Here is a 26,081-nt window from a genome sequence, read left to right as displayed (position 1 = left end):
CTCCGGTGGCTGTGGGAGGTTGATTGTGTGCGCCAAATGTTGTCAAAACTCTGTGGTGCCTAAATTGCAGTTGACTGACTATGTTTTCCATGTAGGCTAAATCTATTCGTATAGGCTCTGGCATGATAAATTAGGTCATTGTTGGCAAATGGCAAGGCAAAGCAGAGACAATTTCCAGCAGGGGACTGACTGGCTTTATAGCTGAGGGGGGAACTCACGAGGTGGGTCCAGCTAGCAGACTGGCTGCTCGCAGCTCTGCAGGTCGGGAGTTGCCAACGGTGATTATCATTACATGTGAGCTGCCTGTCGTCCGCTCTCAACAACTGACCTGCTGCTGACCAGCAAAGTGATCATCCATCACATCTGACCCCTCCATCCTCTCTCAACAACTGGCCTGCTGACCAGCAAAGTGATCATCATCACATCTGACCCCTCCATCCTCTCTGAACAACTGGCCTGCTGACCAGCAAAGTGATCATCATCACATCTGACCCCTCCATCCTCTCTCAACAACTGGCCTGCTGACCAGCAAAGTGATCATCATCACATCTGACCCCTCCATCCTCTCTGAACAACTGGCCTGCTGACCAGCAAAGTGATCATCATCACATCTGACCCCTCCATCCTCTCTCAACAACTGGCCTGCTGACCAGCAAAGTGATCATCATCACATCTGACCCCTCCATCCTCTCTCAACAACTGGCCTGCTGACCAGCAAAGTGATCATCATCACATCTGACCCCTCCATCCTCTCTCAACAACTGGCCTGCTGCTGACCAGCAAAGTGTTCATCCATCACAGATTACAAGGCACACACACATACACTGACATTACTGTAAATCCACACACACACACGACACACCGACACACCAACGAACACAACACACAGTCAATTAGGCCTAGGTTTGATTCCAGGCCCTGGTCGCATCAATAGAGTTTGGCATCTCTAACCACCATAACTTCATGGTAATGGTGTTGTAGTAGGCTGAGCATATTTGATTTTATTTGATTTTATTAAGGATCACCATTAGCTGGTGCCATATTAGCAACATATCTACATACAATAACAAACTGTTCATTCTGCATCCGACTCATGCGTTGACAGTAACCTGGAAACACTAGCTGATCCATATCCACTTCCATTAATTTGTGCTAAGCTAGGCTAGCTTGCAGCTGGATAACGTTCCACTGACATTGGTATCTATATTCTTGTCTGACTCTGGAGAAGACGGTAAGCACATTTCCCATACGTGTTCCTTTAATGAACAAGGAAAAGAAGGGAGGGTGAGAGGTAAGACTGGGGAGAGAAAAGGGAAGCGGTTTGAGGAAGGACAGTGAAGCAGGAGGTGAGGAGGGTTTGAGGAAGGACAGTGAAGCAGGAGGTGAGGCAAGATGAAGAGAAAGCGCAAGGAGGGGTTGAGCTTCGACTCTTGATAACACTGGTTTCTGGTGAAAGTATTTCAAAGCTTTGGGATCAAATTAAATGAACCCTGCTGTCAAAACCAGCCTATTACCCACTGTTAGCAGCTGTGTCATGTGCAACAGCTGGGTGGGGGTGTTCCAATCCTTTTGGGGATGTCCTTTCTATTTAGTTTGATCTATATCTAGTTGTTCTATCCTTGTGGGTACTAGAGCTGCACCAATGGCACATTTAAACACAGATACTGATGCCTAAACACTGTAAACAGATAGCGATCCAATATTTTTGGTAATAAAAAGTAAAATAAATTATATAATTAAATATTCAAACAGTTTCACACTACATGCATCGTGATCAATCTAAAAGCAATAAGACAAACCCAAGAAAGATAATTTTCAGTATAACCAAGATGTTTAATGCAGAGTTTCAATATCTATAAAGATATAATTTGTGTAACGGCCTCTGTGGTGCCTTTCTCAAGCCTGACCAGTTCAAGTGATTAGTCCCGCCCCATGACCATTTTGATTGACAACCTAGTAGGTCTAGGTTTCATTCTGCTGTGCAGCCTAAAAATAAAAATTCTGCCAGGCACCCTAGTTTTCTAGACTAATGGAGTTGAAACTGATTCTATATTAGCTCCTAGAGAGGTTTTAGTTGAAAAGCAACAGCAGGTCTAATAAATATCAATGTTAGCCAGTCTGCTCAATTAGATTGCACAAGTGTTATATGACGAAGGAGAAGGAGGGAGAGGGAGCGATTGACTGGTCGCTAAAACCTTCAATCAATCCAACAATTCTGCTCACAGTTATTAATAATAAAAATCCCAATATCTCATCAAGCGGAATCAGATCCGCTCAGAGGTGAAAGCGGTGCACATTTTCCCTCTTCTCAACTATGGCGTTTAGTTGAGGAGGACGCCTCATGACAAGTTGGTAATAATGGATCGATCATGGATTGGACCACCTGTACCAACCTGATACTGATCCATCAAATTTCGCTAGCATCGGCCCAATACCGATACTGGGTATTGGATCGGTGCCTCCCTACATCCGGACTACATCCTATTGGTTGGACTTCACAAGAACACCCATTTTAAGGTTACAGGTTAGGTTTAGGATTAGGGTAATAGGCTAATAGCAATAGTCAATGGCCGGTCCCCAGAAGGATAGTAAAACATGCGTGTGTGTTGTAACGGGGGCTTGAGCAGTCATTTCACTGGGCATTGGAGACCAACGTGTTCCTACTGTAATTAGTGAAGCACAGAGCTGTAGGCCAAGTCGAATTTTGACACATGGCCTCAGCTTCTTTTCCCCCTTCAATTACTACAACATACCTATGTGAACCAAATAGAAGGTCTAGGCCTAATTAGGCTTGTATGTGTGACATATATGCACATGCCTGCGCATACCCACTCACTCACTCACACACGCGCCTGCAAGCACATGCGCACATACACAGAGTTCTTTCTTCCTGTTTCAGAGTGTCTGTCAAGGGTACAAGAAGGGCACAATGAGGCAGTATGAGGAGCAGTCATGTGCTTTGCCAGCACGGCTCAAGCCCCTCATTATTCTAAAAAACATCTCCCTCATTTAACACCACCGTCACAGGGACCGCAGAGCTAATGACCGAGGTCCAAGGTCTTCTGAAGCCCAATGGCTCAGACACTGTGTGTGCGTGGTGCGTGTGTCTGTGTGTGTGTGCTGTTGAATAAAGGAAAGGAGGCAGAATCTTATCTAGAATGAGTAGCTATCAGACAACCACCGGTACGAAGATCCCGTCTTTGGTACAAGGGGTTCTCGAACCTTTTCACATGCCGAGGACTCAGGCAGATTCATTATTTATCACAAACCCTGCAACAGTGGTGATTGGAGGATCAAGAAAAGAGGGCAGGGTTTGAGATAGGTCTATTATGTCATTGTGCACAGTGGTAAAGGACACAAAAATCTCACATTTTACCATTCACTCACACATTCACACACCGACGGCAGAGGCAACCATGCAAGGTGCCAACCTGCTCATTGGGAGCATTTAGGGGTTAGTTTAAGTGTCTTACTCAAGGACGCGCTGCCCGGGAGGAACGGGAATCGAACCGGGAACCTCCATTTTAGGACCATTGTACAGGTACAGGACCACTACAAGCGGTGGGCCTAAAGGCGTCCACACACTGTGCCATTCTGGCCGTCATTCATATGTCTGATGGTGTCTGATGGTGCGATGGGAAAGAGGTAGAAACTCTTGCTCATCAGCCTCGTCAGAACTGTGCGTTGTGTGTGGGGAGGGAGCCGTTCAACTGTTCTACTGGGCGAGGTTACATCCCATCAGCCGATGGCTGGCCAGCACGCATCATTCTTTCACTTTAAACTGCTGGCACAGTACATATTCACAAAATAATAATAATAATAATAATAATAATAATAATAATAATAATAATAATAATAATAATAATAATAATAATAATAATAATAATAATAATAATAATAATAATAATAATAATAATAATAATAATAATAATAATAATAATAATAATAATAATAATAACTTTATTTGTATAGCACCTTTCATATAAGAATTGCAGCTCAAAGTGCTTCACAGCAGTAAAAAAAAAAATTTATAGCATAAAATTGGCAGAGAGTAATGCATAAAGTGCAGACATAAAACATCCCAATAGGCCTCTTTGTTCACGGTTTGATCATCACACATAATATAGACAATTGAAAAATAGACAGTAATAAAAGAGTAAAATAGAGTAAATAATGCAATAGTGCAGATCTGAATGACTGTTTAAACAATTTAAAACATGACAGTCTTTCCTCCTGTTTGATACCCACTTTGACCCTTTGAACCTCCCTCTCAAGAGGCAGTTTTAGGGCGCAGTTCCTACAGTTTAAAAACTGACAGTCTTTCTTCCTGTTTGATACCCACACAGTTTAAAACCTGTAATACAAAGTAATAAAAGAGTAAAATAGAATAGTAAAATAATGCAATCAGTTCCGTTTGATACCCACTATTATTTTGGATTATTTCTAATCTTCGCACATCCACTGAAAAATGGCATATATTAAAAGATTGATCTCTGGATTTTTGACATTGTTCAATAAGAAACAGTTCAATATAAAGGTTGTTCTATACTTCTACCCGGCCATGCCACACGACAACAAACTGGTTTCCCTAGACAGCTTACTGAGACTGGCTTACTAAATGGGGGGAGGGGGGTTCACCCTGGACTTTAACCCTACCAGAGCAGTCCAGTGACAGGACATCTGACACAACATGAGGCCTCCGTCTGAGACTTGGAAAGAGTGAAAGGAGGAGGGAGAAAGAGGCTTGGAGAAGGAACAGAAGATGGATACTCGTCTGGGGTTAGGGAGGGAAATGGCTCTTTCAAATACAACGAGCAACACTAGGGAAACAGTGAGGTAGAGCAGTCGTCTGGCAATCCGGAGGTTCCCGGTTCGATTCCCGCTCCTCCCGGGCAGCGTGTCGATGTGTCCTTGAGCAAGACACTTAACCCCTAATTGCTCCCGATGAGCAGGTTGGCACCTTGCATGGTTGCCTCTGCCGTCGGTGTGTGAATGTGTGAGTGAATGTGTGAGTTGGGAAGTTCTCCGATATGGGGACCCTGTGTTGGCCTGGTATTGGACAGATATCGGATACCAGTATCGGTAAAGATACCTACCCATTTCCTGAAAAATTACCACATCTCTGGTAAGTCAAGAGGTCCTTATTCATGACTATATGTGGGAACCAAGATTTTACAGAAGTACATAACGATGTATTTAGTCTGGGAAATCCCTAATTATAAGTTTCCTCTACATGCCTCTCCAGTGCCTTGGAAAATAACTGTGGTCCTGTACGACTCAATGGGTAGAGCAGTGCACGTGCACCATCACAGGGGTTCAATTAAATTGACCTATCTCAAACACCACCCTCTTTTCTTGATCCTTCAATCACAACTGTTCTAAGCAAAGTGTGTCTGAGGGAAGCAACAGTTTTGACAAGAGGATCAATTGGATAAAAGCATCCACCATAAGGCATATAATACTATTTCTGTTCATTACTCTCCCTGAATGACTATATGACATCTGTGTTACAAACTAAATAGTTAGTCTGCTGGGCACGTGGCTCTTTGCACTTACCTTACTCACTGAACTACTGAACTCACAGAAGATTAGAATTGTATTTTTTGACACAGATCATGTGTCAAAGTGTATTGACACTGCTTCTGCTAAATGACACGACAACTCGAGATGAGCGTACGGACTGATGTAGTGCGTTAGGAAATAAGGCCTATATGATAAACATACTGTTTGGTTGTAAAGTGTTAGAGAACAATGGGAACCCTTAAAACAAAGAACCACAATCCTCCCATCTGTTGTGTCATCAGCGCTACAATGGAAACTATGTGAGGCAGTTGGACCACAGTAATAGTGGTGCAGTATAACAAGAGTTCCTGTGATACTGACAGGGTTTAATTGCCCCGAGCTTTCTGGAACTATTTCCATGATCAAACATTAGTCGGCCGCGTGGAAGGCGGCCACACGTGTCATCCCTGACCACTGTCAGTATGTAGCACTAGCAGGCCTATAATCTTGAATAACATCTGTGCTCTTTCGATGACCACTTTATATGCAAAGAACGAGAGCTATGGCGGCTACCATCTATGGCTAAGCCAAAACCATTCTTGCTCACAGGTGAAACTGAGTGCCTAAGCCAATTAGCCCTATGGCTATTTGAAATGCAAACAAACAAGAATAACATCTAGGGCCTTAGCCCAATAGAGCTTTGCCAAAGATAACCCTGAGACAAGGCAATCTGCGGTAACCTCTGAATAACAAGAACGTCTACACACCATAGACTCCCTGAGTAATAATTCAACAGTGGTTTCTGCAGCAACAGCTCCACTGGTGCAACACGATCCAGATCCGTCTACATGGCAGAGTAACATGACACCTAGAAGTCAATCATACTTCTGAAGTTTAATAAGCACTGTGTCAGGTAACATGTTCATTTTTAAAAACAACCAATATTCTCTAAGCAAAACATTATCATCATCCGTTTAAGCCACACAGCCAGTTGGGTACACAGTCAGACCATTCAACATCCACCTTGCCTCTGCAGTATCTAGAGGGCACAGGGACAAAGATACTTTGCCTGGTCTGATTTTAACAAGCAAGGGCACCAGGCTGCTGCCACAGTAACACTAGCTATCGCTCGGGGTACATCTGCCCCGGGAATAAACTCCTCCACTCCAGCGCTTAAAATGGATGCCATTTAGCCATTTTGGAGAAGCTGCTATTGACTCGGCTGCTATTGACAGTGACAGATTGTTATTTTGATATGTAGTTAATAACTACAACTAATTATTTTATCTGTATCAGTCATGGATTTGCACTGAAAAGAAACAATTTAATTATAAAAATAATACAAATAATAATAATAATAATTGTAGGACCAAGGAGTTCTCGATTCTACTGCATTTTGACTGAATCTCTAACAAGGAACTGGGCCAGACTCTCAACAAAGTACCAGGGAGGTTCTCCATACCTGCCTCCAACATTGAGCCTGTAGAAAAGGATAAAGAGCTGGCTAGTGGTTAACATTGCTGGTTATATTCAGCAATCCCCCCTGCCATGTCAAATGCCACAATAACAGTGTTAGTGACCCGAGTGAATAATAATGAGTCATATCGCCTCCGTGCTAACGGAAAATAAAAGCTCTTATCGCAGTGATTGGTTGGCTGACAAAAAGCCACATTGATGACTAGGGTTGGGTATTGTATTTACCTGGGATTCTAAATACCAAAACTATACTTTTTTCGATACCTTACTTTACCAAGTTATATGTGTCACGTGTGCCGTGTGAGCCAGCCAATCGGAGGCGTTGTTAAATTTTGGATAGTGGTTGTTGGGGGACAGAAGAAATGTTATATCTCAGGACAAACGTGCTTATTGGTTCACTGCCACGGATGAGATTAACTAATTAGGTAGTAAATTTCAACACTACAGCATTTTTCTATTTTATTTATTTAATTAGATCGATACCATAAAAGGTTTGAATTTCGATACCCAGCCCTACTGATGACAGCATCGGCCTGCTGGGGGTGCTCTGAAAAGAGACGGCGGGCGCAGAGTTTTTCCTCTACTCAGCTGCACACGGCTGCAGACACTCCATCCTCATTGCGAACAACTGAGAATGGGTTCCCACGGATGGATTCTCCTCTGCAGTGGAAAGATAATCATACTGGGGGAAAAGGCAGATAAAGAAACCTCTGTGGAAAGTGGAGCCCAACAGATACTGGATTTTTGGGGCCGATTACTGATATTACGTAAAATATTCTGATAATGGTATATTGGCAGATATTCTATATATAATGTGTATTTATTATATATATATATATTTTTTTTTTTTACTTTACTTCTTCCACCCCCAGCCATCTTTAAAAAAGAAGAACAAAAAGATAAAGAGACATTAACTGAACTATATTTGAGCTGGAACCAAACTAGTTTGCATTGCATGTTCTATTCTATATTATATTCTAAATATCTTAATCTTCACTAATGATTAGGGGTGTGTAACAATGCATTGATGCATCCTAAGGTCGTATCGCATCGAATCGTGGTCAAGAGATTTCATGATGCATCGAACCCCTATTATTGACCTATAGTCCAGTCATGCTGAGTGAATCAGTTCCTCCAGCCACATTGTGTATTTTTTGGGGGGAATTAACTGATCGAAAATTAACTGATCGAAAATGTATCTAATGGCGGTCAAATGAAGAGATTTCATGATGCATTGAATCGTTGCCTGAATAATCGTAATCTAATCTAATCGTTGTGGGGTCAAATATTTACACCCCTACTAATGATGAATTTATCTTTATATTTGGTAATAGATAGTATATTAACCTGTTAAGCCCTAGCCCTATTTTCTGAAAATCCGTCTAAAAATACATACCTAAGTCAGGGCTCCAGACTAACTTTTTCATTTAGGTGCACCAGCACATAATTTAGGTGCACCCAAAAATGTCCACTGCGCCTTTTGCCGCTGCAATAATACATTTTAAGCGTTACCTTTATCATTACCTTTTTTGTCAGTTTCCATACACATTAGTAATTTCTTAAGATGTTATGTAAATTATTGTAAAAATAACATTGTATTGCAGTTAGCTCGCAAAGTCCAATCCTTCACCTTTTTATGTCTATTTTAACACATTCAGCTCAGCTCCAGTTAGAGCTGTCCCAAGCCTGTTTTTGGGATTCGAACATTCGCCAGGGTTTTTCAAACAGATGTTCGAACCATCGTTTTTAATCATGCAAACAATTTGCTCCTAAATAGGGAGGTGTAGTCCGACGTCACTTTGGTCCGCCCGCGAGGTCCACCCGTATAGCGATTTATCTTTGGGAAAATGGATTATCGGCTATTGTAACAATTCTACCTCATGAACATTTGGAAAGCTTTCAATTTTTGCACAAAATGAGTTCCCTTCCATCATTCTAACATTATTTGTTAAGCATTTTTGGTTGAAATAAAATTCAGTGATTTTTTTTTTTTACAATTAATTGCGAATATTTTCATGTTGAGCTATTTGTGGATGAATACGCACAGAAAGGTACTCCATGCAAATGTTGATGCTTTATTTGTTTTAAACTAGATGATTTAGAAATGGGCAAATACATTGTGTTTTCAAGATGGTGGACCAGCCGGAAACAGCAATCATGTAACCACTACACCTCCCTATACTAATAGTATTTCGGGTATTTTATTTAGAAAAATGGCCACTTCAGTCCGCACCTCACTCCAGTGTACTGTACTGTCGAGTCTTGACTTCAGCAAAGTTTAGGCACATAGCGCACATTGCTGCGGTTGAGTTAGTAGACGTACCTACTTACTGGTCACGGGAGGCTTGAATAACGTTTGAATGATAATCCATTTTGTGAATACATTTGTTTAAACAGCTTTGTTGGCCGACGGCTCCTGCTATCTTAACGTTAGCTAAAGCTAAAGGGTTGTGCACTTGTGCTCTAACGTTACATAGCTTAATTAACGTGTATAACATACCTGTGTAACATTAAGCAGCTTGTGTTCCGCTGGGAAAGCATCACTGCATACACTTTGTTTAATCCAAACGTCCATTCGGAAACGTTGTATTATGAAACCAGAAAACAGTCACACTCTGGAGCCCTGTAAGTAAATGAAAGGTTGCTCCACTTCTACAAGGTCCATTTGCATGTTCTTGGTATCTAGGGACATATATGGATCTCAGGGAATGTATTCCCAGTGTCAGAAATATTGTGTCTGTTACTAGGCTTGAGTAAATTGTGATGAAACAAAAGGAGAATATAAATTATGATTTTTCTTTGCATCTTTGACGGTGAATGCTAAATGACCAGACATGAAAGATTGTTCTGCCACTGAGCTCGTTCAGCACCTTCTTGAGATCAACAAAAAATCTAAGCAAATGAAGATGATTAAACAGGATACAGTACTGAATTCTGCCATCCGGAGAAATGCAATTTGAAAAATTATTATAGAATATAGAATACCAGGCCTATAAATGACCTTATTATAGCCAAGTTGCACATCTATGGATCGGGCTAAATCTACTCTTTCCAATGGCAGAGTTCAATTTGGATTTAGTATCACCAGGCGTGCAGCAAGAACCGTGAATGAAATCTCCTTTCTTATAATGGATATGGCTCCACCATTTTGAATCAGTTTGCAACGCGGATTGTTGCTCAACGTTCACAGAAGGTAGACAAACGAACTGCGCTCCAATCTATGCCAATAATGTTCAGTTTTGTGGTAGATAAGGCCTAAAAGAAAAAATTGTTTGGTTCCGGTTGCCGACCGACCCTGCCGATTTAGGTGCGACCCAATTTATTTTATGAGTTTAAAAAAATAAAAATAAAAACACATTTCTTTTTTTACAATAAAGTTTCATAAAAATCTTAGTCAAACCTTTAGTATTATGGATATTAAACATGCTGGCAGAGTACATGCATCCATGTTGTCGTGAACATTGGAATTAAATAAAGAAATTCCCTATCCATAGTCGCCGTGGGAAAAAATTTAATAAAATAAATTCCCTACCTACCCATGGCCTTAACTGACAACCAACAGGAACCAGAAATGTTTTCTTTTATGCCCAATCCCGAAAAATAAGATAAATATTTTTCCGGTAAAAATTCGCTTGCATATGAATAATATTCCTAAACTGATATTTCACTAACCTCTTTAGCCCGAGCGGTCCATCGGCGGACCGCAAATGACAAGTCACGTCTAGACTGTATGACATAATGTTGCGGTTTTTTTTATCAAATGTATCCAAGAGTAAACAGCAGTCAGTGTATATTTTCAACAATACGTTTGTTGTCAGTAGTACTGTAGCTATGATAAGCCAGTGAGAACTAGTATTAAGTACCTAGTAAAGAGAAGAGGATACTAGGGATGCACCGATATGAAAATTTGCCACCGATACCGATACCGATTGTTCAACTAACACAATCGGCCGATACCGATTCCGATATTTGTGGCAACGTTTTTTTTTTTTTTTTTTTTTAATATATACCGTATATATTTTTTACTACTACTGTATATTTGTGTTACAAATTGTGCTCACCGATATGAACATAGGCCTCTTTACTTACTTAAAAAAAGGAAACATCAAGAAATAGCACTATCTCTCTCCCAGTATGTTCTGCAGGGCTGTAGCTAGATACTAGTTCTCCCAGCATGGTCTACCTGCTGGGCTGCAGCTAGATACTATTGTCTCAACCAATGAAATTTTGATTGACAGTCGATTCTGCCAATTACGTTACACACTGCTTGCACCCGCCTCTGCTGTTACCACCAATCGGAAGCGCGTATACATTTTTTACTTCTGCTTTTGTCCGCCATTGATTTTCACGAGAGGTTTTCTAGAACAACAACAACACGGCGCGGCTGACGTTTAGCTTTTAGCTCCGCAGGATGACTTAAATGAGGCATAATGATTTTACTGCAACTAATGTTATAATAAAAACAAAGCCTTTCTATACATGTGTCTGATTGAAAACGTTATTAACAGATTGCAGAATGGGTAAAACTCAGGGCTCTGTGAGCAACGGAAGGAACTGAGCTAGTATGAACAATGCTTGCTACGTTCGGGTAAATAATATGCTGAATGTTATTGAATGTGTAACACTAACTATATAACGTTAATGCCACAAAACGAATGCCTTGTTAATCACAAGTAGTAACTTTGATGCAGTAGCTTGTGTGTGTGTGTGGGCCGGTGGCGGCGTTGTGCAGGTCGCAAGTGAACTTTTTTTTGTCTTGACGCTACACAAATTGATGGATATTTATCGGCTACTGCCATCGGCACATTCGAGCTTATCGGCCGATAGGCCGATTGCAGTCAACAAGGCACTTATCTGCCGATACCGATACCCGACCGATACATCGGTGCACCCCTAGAGGATACACACCTAAACATCAACCTCTTTAGTGTCAAGGACCCCCATATCGTCATACACTTCATACAATTCTGTCTCAGTAACCCTCATCTGAGGAGATAACATGGGAGAAAGTGAAACCTATGATTATAATTGTCACTCATTCTAACTTCTAGTGAATGAAATGCTGTAGTGAAATTAAACTAGGTAGGTAATATTCCCCTTTATTGATGGGGACCACCTCAAGGACCCCTGCTGCGGGTCCCCGGACCCAATGTTGAGAACCAGTGGTCTAAATAGGGCCTATAGCTAGCAACCCTCATCACATCACTAACGGGATGGGCACAACCCTCATCCGTCCCTATACCCTACCTCCTAACCAATACAATCAATCTCTGGCTTGATCAATAGCTTTTATCCACCTCCATCGTCTCTTTACCTCTCTGTACCCATTGATGTCCTAAAATGTGATAATATGTTATCCAAGCAGTCTTTATATCGTGTGTGAACCCAGCTATCAAAATCACATTATAAATAGGGTGGCATTTTTAAGACCGGTTGCTAGGCTCTGGGGCCAACGTCCAGGGTTATTAATAACACAGTAATCTTAAAAATAATTAGGATACATTTCACAGAATGAAATACGCAAATGGACACCCTGTGATCTTGTCGACACAATAGGAACCTCCCATTTTTGTTCTCCTTTTCTGAATGGGAGAGGAGCTCTCTCTCCCTCTCTCTTTCTTTCTCTCTCTCCTCTCTTCCCCCTCTATTCTCTCTTCTCCCTCTCTTCTTTCTCCCTCCCTCTCTCTTTTCTCTCTCTCTCTTCTCTCCTCTCTCTCTTCCCTCTCTCTCTGCTCTCATCCCCTCCTCCACCTTGTAAAAACGTGGCACACGCCACTGCAGTGACAGGACCACATTACTCATCATCATATATAGCCAATGAGAAACAGAAACGAATGACCAATGTCCAGGCGAACAACATGGTGACAAATGCACCATGTGATTCCATGTTTACCACCCAGGCCCTAAAAATAGCAGCTACGGTACATACTGTAGTAGAATTAGCAGCTAACAAGCAGCAGTGTATGATGTATAGTAGGGCTGTCTTAAATACTTCGAAGCTTCGTTCGATGGGCATGGGCTTCGAATATGAAAATAAAATTCGATTATGTAAAGAAATATATATATGAATATTTTTATTAAATTGTTTGCAAAATCAACTCTGCCTCTCTTTGTTAACTACAACAAGCAATGCTGTTTGTTATTTAAGATGAGATCGGACTCGGCACTGACAGATTTGTGTTCATTGTGCTGCTTTTATAAAGCCTCAAATGACGGCTTACAATATTTCATGGAAGCAAAGTGTTTAGTTTGTCTAAGATTTAAAAAGGTTTAAACTTTACAGCACTGACAAAGTTGAACAAAGTGCTGTACAAGTCCCACAACATAAAAAAAAATATATAATTATAATTAAAAAAAAAAATTATTTTTATTTCGAAGCTTCAAATTAAAATCGAATCTCGGCCCGAAGCTTCGAATTCCAAAAAAAATATCGAAGGTCAGCACTAATGTATACTGTATAGCAGGGGTAGGCAACCCTAGGCACGCAGGCATTTTCATAGGCACAGAGGGCAGCATTAAAAAAAAAATATATATATATATATATACTTTTTTTTTGCTTTGAAATATTATAGTGAAATATTTTGCACTGTTGTCACATTTATCTTGTTGAAATCCTCCCACAGGTTCTTTTTACTACCACATATTTAATTGAGACCCTTTATTTGTTTATTATTTCAATTTAGCTGGAAATACATTGCTACATCATTCAGTAACATTTGCAGAGCCTTATAACAAAAACATTATTACGGTCACCTAGGGGTGGACGGTATGGTCTAAAATTTATATCACGGTATAATTTGAAGCATAGACGGTAACGGTATATATCACGGTATCATCGTTTTTGATAATTTTTTTTTTTTTTATTTTATATAATTTTTTTTTTTTTTATAAAATATATATATTATATAATTAGACTTGTACTTGTATTATCTGCGAGACATCGCCACCACGCAACAAGCTCCACTGTCTGTGTGTACTCTAGTAGCCTCAAGCTACGGCCAGGATTCCCCGGAGCTGCACCTGGACCTATACTCTAGTAGCCTCGAGCAGAGCTACGGCCAGGATTCTCCGGCGCTGCACCTGGACCCTATTGTATTGGAATAACGTTAGCAAGCCCTCAGCTCGAATACGCATCGAATCAGTGTTATAAGACATTGATATCAGGAGCTATCCGGCTAAGCCGGATATATAACGTTAATACAACGCCTCAGTGAATTATTTAGTTCAATGGGACATTTCGTTTTGAACGGTGAACTAACTTGGGTTAACGTGAGCTAACGGCTAACAGGTAGCACACACACGTCTCTCTCTACTAGACTTTGTGGAGCGTTTGTTGATGTCAGGAGCTATCGGTAGCTGGCCGACTAGATACCGTTCGGTTAGACAATGCCTCATCATGTATTAAACTAAAAGTGAATAGTTGACTGGGTCATTTTGTAACGGTAGCTAAGCTAACGTTAGCTCAGGGAGACGCCGCCGACAGCTGAGCTCCCGTGTCCCGTCCCACTAGACTACTAGATCCGTGTTTACATGCGTGCGGTAGGGGCTGGCACGCCCACTGCGCGAAGCCTCCTAAATAACTTTTTCCAGTTCGCACATATCTATTATCTATGACTAATTCTATCTATTTTTAGGGGCAAATGCGAGTGAAATAGTCGCGCTGTGGTTACATGACGTCATTGGTATTTTAGAGCTGCACTACCGGTTTAGACGGTATAGTCAAAATCCATACCGTAGAGCAAATTCATACCGTTTATACCGTATACCGTTTATACCGTCCACCCCTACGGTCACCGTTGTGACCAGTGGGATTAATCAACACATTTTATTATTAATTTTTCCATTTCATTGAACATTGCACATGTTAAAGGCAATGTTTTTTACTCAAAATGTGAGTATTACCAAGTCAACTTGTGTTCTTAAAACAATGACAATAAACAGTTTTATTAGGTTGAAATAATGTGGTTGTGTACTTATTTTTCTGTTAATTTATTATGGATTGAAAACTGAAAACCTTAATGCACAGTAACTGAACTCAATATTAAGTTCTGGTAACTTATTATTATTCATTTTTTTACAGTGTAGTCTTGCGATCAATCAAAACTTATTTACACGATATACCTCACATTCACCCTCCATCCTGGTGTTCTCCTGGTGTTCTCCATTAGGCCTGTAGGTGGAGCTATGACAGCAAACGTACAGTACACACACCGATGGTGTGTGATGTGTCCAAAAATGAATGGGCAAATGTGAGTGAAATGGTCGCACTGTATGCAGCTGTTTGTCTGCATTGCATTCCCCCCCCCCCCCCCCCCCCAACTCAGATTTAGGGTTGATACAACCATCATAATAATATTGTTAATAATAACAATAACAATAATGATGTAATAATGTAAAAATTATCATTAAAAAGACCTGATTATGAGAAAAAAAATTACGATGCATGGAATATTGTTGAGGCACACTAGTTACAACTATATTTCAAACAGGCACTCCATGTCAAAAAGGTTGCTGACCCCTGCTGTATAGTGTATGAAAGCTTGAGCACAAAAACACACACACTGCTCACACATGCCATCACACAGAACCGAACCAACATCCAGCTCCCCTTGAAGAGAATCAAACTAAATCATTCACACAGAAACAATTTGTAGAAATCAATTAAGGGCATATAGGGCAACAACAAGCGGCTACAGTCAGATGATTAAAATGCGAACTGACCTGGAAGGGGAAGATATTGTCACTGCGGCCCACTCCTTCATCCATCCAGGACTTGGGGTTGAAGCCTGCAGGACTGTTACGGGGGTACTTCTGGGATGCTACGTGGTTGTTGGGGAAGGTTTTCTTCAGTGGAGAGATAGAGTTGATGGGGGTCATCCCACCGTTCAGGCCCCGGCGGTACTCTCTGCCCTGGGATCCCCCCCAGCCACTGCCACCACCACTACCATAGGCTCCTCCGGGGCTCCAGGAGGTGGAGGAGCCAGGGGAGGGGGAGGGGCTCTGATAGCTGGCCGGACCCCAGGGGGACGGGGGCTTGTTCAGGCTGTTCGAGAGATGCGGCAGCTGACCGAAGGCCGCATTCCTGTGTGGGAAGGGGGGCGGAGGGTGAGGGGAGGCTGGGGAGCGCCGGTGCTGCTGGTGCTGGTTGTGAGGGTGTTGGAAGTGGGGGTGTGGTGGGGGAGGAGGGTGGTGCTGGGACAAGGCCGCTGCCGCAGGTCCTATCTGCGGGGAGAAGTTTCCACCGAACCCAGGGCTGACGTGGTGTGAGAAGTTCTGGAACAGCAGGGGTCCATTGTTAGCAGAAGCCGCGTTGAAGAAGCTGACGTCCTCGTTGATGATGGTGGATGGCGCCGGCTGAATGGCAGCTGACCAGTTGTTGAACCCGGTAAGAGACGATGACGTGGCACTGGACTGGACCGGACCCGTTCCCCCAAGGCCCGATGTCTCCTGGTAATCAAAGCCTGTAAGACCTGGGGACTCGAGACGCAGCTGCTTCTCCTTCCCATTACTTCCCTCAGAGGTGCCATTATCCACCTTGCCTTCCTCCGAGCGGGCCTTCTCTAGTTCCGAAATGATGCCGCCGCCACCTCCGCTCTCCTGGTGACTCCCGGGAGACAACTGCTGCTGCTGCTGCTTCTCCTGTGTTTCCTGCATTTCCTGTTGCTGCAGTGCTTTGGGCTTCTCCGTACCCCCCAGGATTTCGTCTTGCATGCTGTTGTGGGTGGCAGAGGCAGAAAAGAGCCAGGGAGAGCCTCCCGTGGTGCCATTCCCTGCGGCTGTGGTGCCGTTTATGAAAGCGGCCGGGTTCTGCGACACATTCTGGTGGTGGTGTGGGGGCTGCAGATGCGGATGCGGGTGGAATCGTACCGGGAATGCGGACTTGTTGCCAGTGTTGTTTTGAACTAGGACTCCAAACCCGAAATCCCCCATTTGTTTTCTCCCCCCACACAAATGCTATCCCGTGATCGTTAGGTCCTACGGACAGAGGGGAACAAGCAGAATGGCATTTAATGAGTTGGCAATCTGTCCCTGTGCTACCATTGTAGATCAACAACCTGGTTCACGGACAATCATGTAATGGGACATTATCAATATTCATGCTGCAACAGAAAATATTTTATGCTAATGGCAGACACAAGAAAATATAGCGTAGGTTAGCTTAATTGTTAAACTTTAAAAATCTTGCTTTTTGAAATATTCAACTGGTCTTAACACAATGGACGCCAGACGCGACATATTTCGGGTTAACTCGCAGAACGTTGGGTGCCAAACCCGAGAAAAGTCTGGTTTTCATCGTTATTTCTTTTATTCGATATTTCCCTTCATAATTCATCCATCCAGCCTGATGTTATCATTGGGAATGGGTCTGAGATCGCAAACATCCACTACCGCCGCCTAACGCCTTGTGGCCGCTATTGCACTCCATTTGAAACGATGTTGCTTGTTGTCTGGGCCGAGCTGCGGCGTGCGGGCGGGGTCTAAATACTCCGGTCAAAATACTCCGCTTATAACACATGCATCGACAAGGGTCGGGCCCCCCCGGTTAGTGTTCTTTGGTGGATTACGTTGGAAACACGATCGCGATCAGTATTTGGAATGGCGATCAGATAATTGGACTATTCTTTTTGCAGTACATCATAGACAATGTAAGGACTATAATGTTATCAATCTTGCATTGATCCGATAATCGGAGCGTGTGTCTCTGTAATGTACTGTGTATCTTATTCCGTTGGTGGCGATCGAAGCATAGAAAAACAACCTCCCCCCCACCCTTTCATGCATGCATGATGAAACATAATACCGATAATCTAGCATTGATTTCAGATTGATTATTGATCCAGGCGAGAAATGGCACGATTTATAATAGTGCAGTAAAACGCTGTTTTGGCGCCGTTTCCTGGGATTACACAGAATCACTTGAAAACTATACTCATATTCACCACGGTATAAAACGGTATATGGATGAAAAAAATATCAGTTTTTTGCATCTTGACCGGAAGAAACTCACTGACAATCGACTATGTCAGGGGTTCCCAAACTTTTCAGGCCGCGACCCCCAAATAACGGTGTCAGAGAGCCGCAACCCCCACTATTATAGGAGGTATCAACAAATTTAAATAAAATTATAATATATATATATATATTTTTTTTTTATAAATGGAAATGTATGGTTGAAACATGCAAACGTTCAAACGCACACACACTAATAAGCATTGGAGGCTTTTAACCAGGGCCGGACTGGGGAAATCATTCAGGCCAGGAAATATAGTGCAAAATATAGCCCCAGTCAAGCCACTTTTTAAGCAGGGGGTCTGGGGGTCCCCCACCAGGATTTTTTTTGTTACAAAGACTTAATTTCCTGTATTCTGGTGCAGGCATTTTTTTATTTGTACCCTTTAAATGCCAGTGTTTGTGATATCACAAATTATTGTTAAAAAACATCTTATGTATGATTAGCAACAACACTGATTTTTATGGATTTTCAGTTTTTTTGTAATCTCAGATTGAAAAAAATACAATCTTTTATTCAACTTCAGCCCTGATCATAACACCACATATTAATTTTATAATTCTAACCCTTTAAATGCCAGTGTGTGTGATGGCATATATTTGCAATATATCAAATGCAAAGTAGATTTTTCTGCGGGGGATTATTACAGGCTAGCATGTGTCAATGATTAGCAACAACAGTTTTTTGTAAGGGTCCCGCCTCCACCAATCACATGCAGCTCCCTTTGTGTGTGTGTGAGAGCAAGAGAGAGAGAGATAGTTCTCCAACTTGTGTGAGTTGCAGTGATCCCACCTAGGTTATCGAACTATTGCGCTGGTGCAACTAGAAACACTGGCCTGGCCTGCTTCTAAGTTCAGTGGCCTGACTGCATTAAAAAAATAATAATATCTTTTTTGGATTTTATTATTATTATTATTTATCAGCTGGCGACCCCCCACTTTGGGAACCCTTGGACTATGTTATTAGATCCATAGCTATAATATTTAATATCGTTTTAGCACTGCAAACACGGCATTTATCCCCATTGAACAAAGCGCTGGCACACAACGGCCATACGCCCACAGCGACCTCTGGCGCTGAACCTGTTAATGAACATCCAACAACACAGTAGCACAACAACATTGTGTTTAGAGTTGACATTTTAGTAGGTTTAGTATTTAGTAGGTTTAATATTAGTATTAGGTTATGTTATTTAATCTGGTTGTCGAAATCATCGTGCTGGATTAAGGCAATTGCTAGGGACATGCTAGGTGAACCAGATTAAAAGGTGATTAATTTAAAAGGTGCTATAGATATTTGATTGATATTTGTTTTCAGAAATGAATGCAAACCAGAATAAAAGGACAAAAGCAAAAGGAAGCAATGCAGGCCCAGATGTATCACTTTCTTTTCACCAGGCACCAATTTCTTCCGGTCAACTCATAGTTCAGGGTTTGTGCCACATTGCTCCCTTTTTTGGCAAGTGTGGTGCTCCCTATTGATCAATTTTTAAATAATTTTGTGCTAGGCCAAGCCCTTTCTCCAGTTTGATTGATGGCTGCCATTTATATCAAGGTCTGTATAGAACAAGGACACCTGGATAGGTGTATGAGGTTTCCTGTCAATTGAATTTATGGTGTGGGAATTATGGCCTTTTCAATTTGACATTAGATTAGCCTATAGTCCTACCATCTGGCCAACATAAACCACTGGCCTTGACCGAGTCGTGAGTCACCATAGAAGCCCACCTCACTAATTACTCTGCATACACGTTCATCTTGCACAGGCTTGCTAGACAGTATGTTAAAAGGGACTGTATGCTAACATAACTCTTCTGAATCTAAGTTTTATTTTTCTTAATTTCAGTATAACATGTGACAACACAATAGATACGGTCTGTAGTAGTGTAGTTGTTGGTAGTGGCAGTTGTTTTCTTCGTCACCGCAAGTTAGTTAACGTCTGTCAACCCTCATTCATTTGATAAGCGCCATCACAAGGAACTCTGCTAAGACAAAATATTAACAGACTTAATGCAGGGGAATCTACCTGCATGTTTTAATAAAAATAACTAGCCTATATTTGGTTCCAGTGTACCGATAATATATCACAAGAGCAAGTATCGCCATATATTCCTAGATAGATTTTTTTGTCCAACCCCTACTTTTGATTTCTGATTCAAATAAGCTCTGTTTGTTTGCCCTCAAATCACATAGTTCATAATCGTTCATTCTAATTCCCAGATTTGTTTGGCATTGTACTTGATAAGGGGCTGCCAAATTAGCATACAAGGTGCGTAAGCTGCTCATGTGACACGACACAGCCAGGCCTGGCAATTCCTGCTCTGGAACCCATTACAACATTCAACTAATGACCACAGTATTGTACTTTCTGAAGGTAAGCTATAAGCATATTTTAACGTTGAAAATTGGTGGCATTCCACTAAAGATTAGCCACAATAATTTGACTGAGTAAAAGAAGCTCATCAAGAAGAGATCATGATTCATTAGGCAATTTGTCTATATTTATTTTGTGCTTATTAAAACCAGGATATGGCAACTAAATGTACTAATGTACAACCAATGGTCCCTACATTACGTACGAGTAATATGGCCATGACAAGAACAAAATATGATACATTATCCTTTGAGAATAAAGTCTGTGAGAATAAAGAGGACATTTCAAGATGAACTGAGAACATTATGGGAACAAAGTCAAATGGCACATCGAGAATAATGTGAGGATTTCAAGAATAAAGTTTACATTTCAAGATCAAAGTCAAATATTTTAGGTAAAAGGAGCCTAACGAGGCCAATTAGTATAGTTTTGCATAGCACTATAATGTGGCTTCTATCAAGGTGATGGTTTAGTTGTACAGAATTGGTTTCAATAACAAATAAGTTCTTTCTCGCCCGTCTTTCTTCTCCAAAAATGACCTCTGTTGGATGAAGTAGAAATTGTTAGCATTCATTAGCGATGCTAGTGGAAGTCAATGGGCAATTAGCATGTCTGGATTTTATCAATGAGGTGACAGAAGTTTGCCTACAAGCAGAACCACTGCGCCTTACAGGAGGGCTACATCAAGCGTGTGAAATTCTCTATGTACGTGGAATAAACTGAGCGCGTAATATGCAGCTGGAAAGCTCCAATTGTACCCTCTACCCCAGGCGCGTGGGTGTGATCGCATTATGCGAGAGCCTTGTGAGTCAGTTTCTCTCTGATACGCACACGTACACCGTGTCCAAAAAATACAATTTATTTTAATAGTCTGGCATATCACCTTATTTTCATAGTATATTATTTAAACAAAAACATGCATGACAATGTAATGTATTTTATCAAAGCAAACAACTGTTGACTAATTTTATGAGGTTGAAAACCATATACTACTTTTATATGCTCCAAGAGACCCCAAGTACAAAGATAAGAGTGGTCGAGGGAGAAAACATGAGAAAGAATTTACAAAGTTGGGTGTGACTGCACCAAACGCATTTCCTCAAAAAAGTTAACTTTACTGCACAGAATTGCAGGTTTTCAAGATAGTAGTACCCTTCTATAGAACAGTATGTGATATAGTTATCTGATTGATTATTATCTTATACACCAAATGTGAAGATGTCAACAGCAGATGCTACTTTTCAGTTATTAACACTATGATCGCCGCGGACGAGTTTTCACGTCATTCCGAGCCACTCGTCTTTGATGTCAATATTTCAATATTTCCTTTCCGGAGCCCTGAGACACACTGCTGATCTCCTCTCAACTCTCTAGCGGTTCAAGAGCGCCATCTGGTGGCCGATCGGCAGATCGCCAACCGGAAATCACCCTTTGAACCGGAAGTGCTCACTCCATATGTGGTCCGACCACTCGCTATAGCTCCCGCGACTCCATCTTGAAACACTGGATAATAGATCGCTCGCCCTAACTCAATAAACAATGTTATTTGGACGTATATACTATTATACAACCTGGAAATGGATCGGGCATTTCTACATCCCATAATAGAAAAAAATCTGTTCCACGCTCATCTGCCAGCGGCGCGAGGAAGCCACGGTAAGATTCAGCGTTATTTTCTAACGTCTTCTATACTAACTGATCTGATGAACATATGACCCACTCTGGATGAATCATCTAACGCTGCCCACGGAATTATAAACGATCCCCCGCCCATCCGGTCATCATCAGATGATGCGTAGAAACTTCTAGAACCACGTCCAGTTGAAACTTTTTATCTCGCACAGATTCCTACCAAACTGTATTTGATCATCAATATAATGCATTTGGAGCTATAAATCACGTTCTGAAGAAATCTGCAGAAAACGATAAAAACATACTTATACTTTAGACCATATTTTAGTATGAATATGTGAATGAAAAAGTTTAACGTTGCTACACCCTGAACAATACATATAGGACATTGAATGGGCCATAATAATGGCAATTTAGCAATAGAATTTAAAAAGTTATAGCCCTGCAAAGAAGGGGAACTTCTCCATAGACAAATAGAGCTGGCGAGGGATGGTAAATTATGAATTTAACCCATGGCGATTAAAGTGTTAATACTGTCAATGCTAATTATTATATTAATGATGTAGCCTACAATAGAGACACCCATATTCACACTGATGAGATGAATGGCTGCCTGAGGTCGCTTATTCTCCTGCAACTTGTGCACGCAATTGTCGTTCCTGTTGTAGCCGGTATAATTTATTATGTGCAAGAATATTTCACGGGCTGTGCACGTACACAACTTGTCGTAACCCCTGTGTTACTAGTTTAAAAAGGAGTGAAATTCGTCAGTCAACTTGTTATTCAATTATTCAGTTGGTCACTGTATTGATTGAATTAGGTCTTGAGTGTTTGATGTTGAGGGGTCTATAACACTATATTTGTGTGGTCCTATAATGTTGGTGTCAAAGTTGTGTTGGTAGATCAACATGGTTGGTACGACTTTCTGGAATTTGTGATTACTGTTATGAGATTTAATTGGTCAGTCACATGAAATACTTCTGTGTGCGTGTGTGTGTGTGTGTGTGTGTGTGTGTGTGTGTGTGTGTGTTTATAGTTGTGTGGTCAGGTTTTTCTAGTGAGGATATTATGTGGCCCCAACAGAATATTGACACCAAAATCGCCACCTGATCTGTGGTCTACCAATTAGGTCCCACATCTGACTATTCATCCGCCATTCATGTGTACGTGAAATTCATAAATAATAAAAAGGTAACACGTTAAAGGGGCACTTCACTGAAAAACAACAAGGATTTATTTTGCACATACAGTAATACACATATCCTAAAACTCATTTTTGCCACATATTTATTTCAACAGCAGGCCAATTTGGGATATTAATTACATGTCATGATAACGATATATAAAGGCAAACTAACTCATTGCTTTAAACGAGAGACACAAATCTTTGACCTTGTTTGACAGCTGTCACACAACGCAGTTATATCTGGCTAACGTTACAGATTGTAACCTAAAAAAAAAAGAAAGCACAGATAGATAACTGGTAGAATCCCCCACGTAACAATCCCTTATTATTTATGGAAATATATCAAACAGAATCACATAGTTCACATTCAATAGTCACATAAAACTATTAGTAATTGGGTGAGAAATAATTCAAGGCGACAGAGTTGAGTAAATTGTACGGTGTTATAAGGTTAGCCGGTCGGCTAACGACGTAGCCTTCTCGGCTAACAAGCTAACGTTAGCAAAGGGGGCTAGCTAGGCAGTTTATGGCGAATTAAAAACACTTTTCACCTTTTTCTTTCTAATCTCGATCCCGGTGCTGGCGCTCAGTTGAGATTCTTCTCTGTCTCAGACAGCAGATGTCCTTGATGAAATTATTAATGGCAGTCAAAGCGATTGGTTTGATCGCCGACTCGTACAGTACAGTCGGTCAGCAGCTTTTTCTCCTCTCTCTCTTCTCCTGACGTGTCCTGCCTTCTCAATGACACAGCTCTCTCTCTCGCTCTCTCTCTCTCCTTTCTGCTAGGATTGTATCATCAATAGATTGCTACGCAGAAAATGTGTTCAATTTAATCGGCCTCGATACTTTAGTAAACCTTATTCGGTCGGTGTCATTGTTTATTTAATTTAATTTTTTTCTTCTCTCTCCTACACAGCCAGCCTATGGTTCCTCTGCTTGTTGGCTGCCTCCTCTCCGAGAACCGACCATGGCCGAGTGACAGCGAGAGTCATCAGAGCGGTGCGCGTGGACATACTACTTCCGGTGGTAGCAAAAAGATATACACATATTTCAAAGTAAAGGTCGAAGGAATGAATGAATGAATGAATCAAATGAATGAATGAATGAAAACGTTATTTAACAGATTGCAGAATGGGTACAAATACAACAAACTAATAACTAATAACTCTCAAACTAAATTAAATAAAATGTTTGGGTGAAGTGCCCCTGAGAAGGATTTGAACACTGAAAACTGAAGATAAGCCTTCAGGAAGAAGGCAATTGTCGTGACATGAATTGGTACCATCTTGTCCCTGTCATTGGCAAGTCCTAAGTGGGAGGATGTCTACTTTCACAACAAAGTGAATAAATATAAAATTGCACAAATTAGCACAATCATAGGCGGCTGGGTGGCGCAGCGGACAAGGCGCTCGTCACCAACGCAAGAGACACTGGTAACGAATCCAGCTGCGTTGCTTTCAGCTTGGCCGGCCGTCATACTGGCTCGATTGGCAGAGTCAGCGGGAGGGAAGCCGGTGGGTGGGTCCGGGTCGTTGTGGACAGCGACTCCTACAGTTCGGTCGGGGCGCCTGCACAGCGAGGGAAGGATCTGGAGGGAGGTAGTGTGATCCTTCCACACGTTACACTCTCCCAGTGAGAGTCCGCGCTGCCAGGTAAAAATAAGTGGTGGGCTGGGTACACATGTGTCGGAGGAAGCATGTGATAGTCTCCGCCCTCCCAGACTGACGGTAGGGGGTAGAGTGCGCAACGACCAGGAAGGGGATTGGGAATTGGCATAACGACTAACATTGGGAGGGGAGAAAAATGGAAAAAAAGGGGGAAAAAGATAATAATAAATAAAAATTAGCACAATCATCTAAGTATTTTTTTGACTGTAGTAGAAAGCCAAACGAAATAATGTCCATGCCACAATGTATTTAAATGACTAATTCTACAGTATCCTTATTATTGCTTTGTATTTGAGTCATCAAATAGTACTTTACTTTTACTTTACTATTATGTTTAGCCTGAATGTAGCCCTTTCATGTAGCCACTTATCCTATAATAGTTTTCTACAGCTCTATTTTCTGGGTTTCCTTGCGTATTCTTATTATTGTTTTTGTTGTACTGTACACATAGACACTTACAATCGTAAGCAAAACGCTTTTATTTTGAAGGCGACAATTTAACTGGAAGGTGTAGTGACTACAGTATTGGTTCGTGTTCATCTTCTGACTATGTTGTGTAGTGGGAGGGAACTAATGATCTGGCACCGGGCGCCAGAGGGGACATCTATTTAGGTTGCACGGGTTGTTATTCATTCATGGCTGTGCTGGGATTCATGTACTGGTGTTCTTGTTGACTGACGTGGCTTTGTACATTAAACAAGCATTACGTTACCTCCGTTTATTCCTCTTTCCTCCGGGCACTACAAAGTCTTATTTAGATCGTTTCTGATGGCTTAACACAGATGCTCGCGACATCCGGATGCCTGTCTTTCACCAGCCAAACCTCGTGCACGTTAGTTGCGTGCGATTGGTTGACTGAGCGGTAACCTCGCCCATTTGTTCCATATATGGAATCCCAGAGAACATTTCCACCCACCCAAAAATAATATATCCGCCCAGTAAGCTCCGGTCTTGTACGGCATCAGCTGTAATCAGATCGTGAGAACAATTTTAGGATTACCTAGGTTCAGCAAGTATTTCTTGATCAAGCTTTTGTAATCATGGAAGTTAATATTGCAGCTGAAGTCTAAATGTCAATTGTTTGTTTGTTGTTATTATTGTAATTTGTTTAGATGCTTCACTTGTCCTTGCTGAGTTCAAAAGTAGATCATGTTCTTCTTCACGACTCCATCTTTAGGCTCATTATACAAATTCTATTCTATTCTATGCAGAACATCCAAAGTGTGAGAATTGT

General features: G+C 41.5%; 1 protein-coding gene across 2 annotated transcripts in view; it reads right to left on the bottom strand.

Moving 5' to 3' along the window:
* The window catches only part of cpeb4b (cytoplasmic polyadenylation element binding protein 4b), a 74,325-nt gene extending 50,184 nt beyond the window's left edge, over window positions 1-24,141 (bottom strand). For both annotated transcript variants that reach the window (XM_084320265.1, XM_084320266.1), the window contains exons 1-2: window positions 23,732-24,141; window positions 15,700-16,953 (exon numbers count right to left, since the gene is read on the bottom strand). In XM_084320265.1, the coding sequence (XP_084176391.1) occupies window positions 15,700-16,908 (1,209 nt within the window). In that variant the 5' untranslated portion in view covers window positions 16,909-16,953; window positions 23,732-24,141. The remainder of the gene's footprint in view (window positions 1-15,699; window positions 16,954-23,731) is intronic.
* Between the last annotated feature and the right edge of the window lie 1,940 nt (window positions 24,142-26,081).

Source organism: Notolepis coatsorum (genome assembly GCF_963971535.1).
Source record: "Notolepis coatsorum genome assembly, chromosome: 8".
NCBI lineage: Eukaryota > Metazoa > Chordata > Actinopteri > Aulopiformes > Paralepididae > Notolepis > Notolepis coatsorum.
Note: the sequence above shows the minus strand (reverse complement) of the source record. Positions and strands in the feature narration are given on the sequence as shown.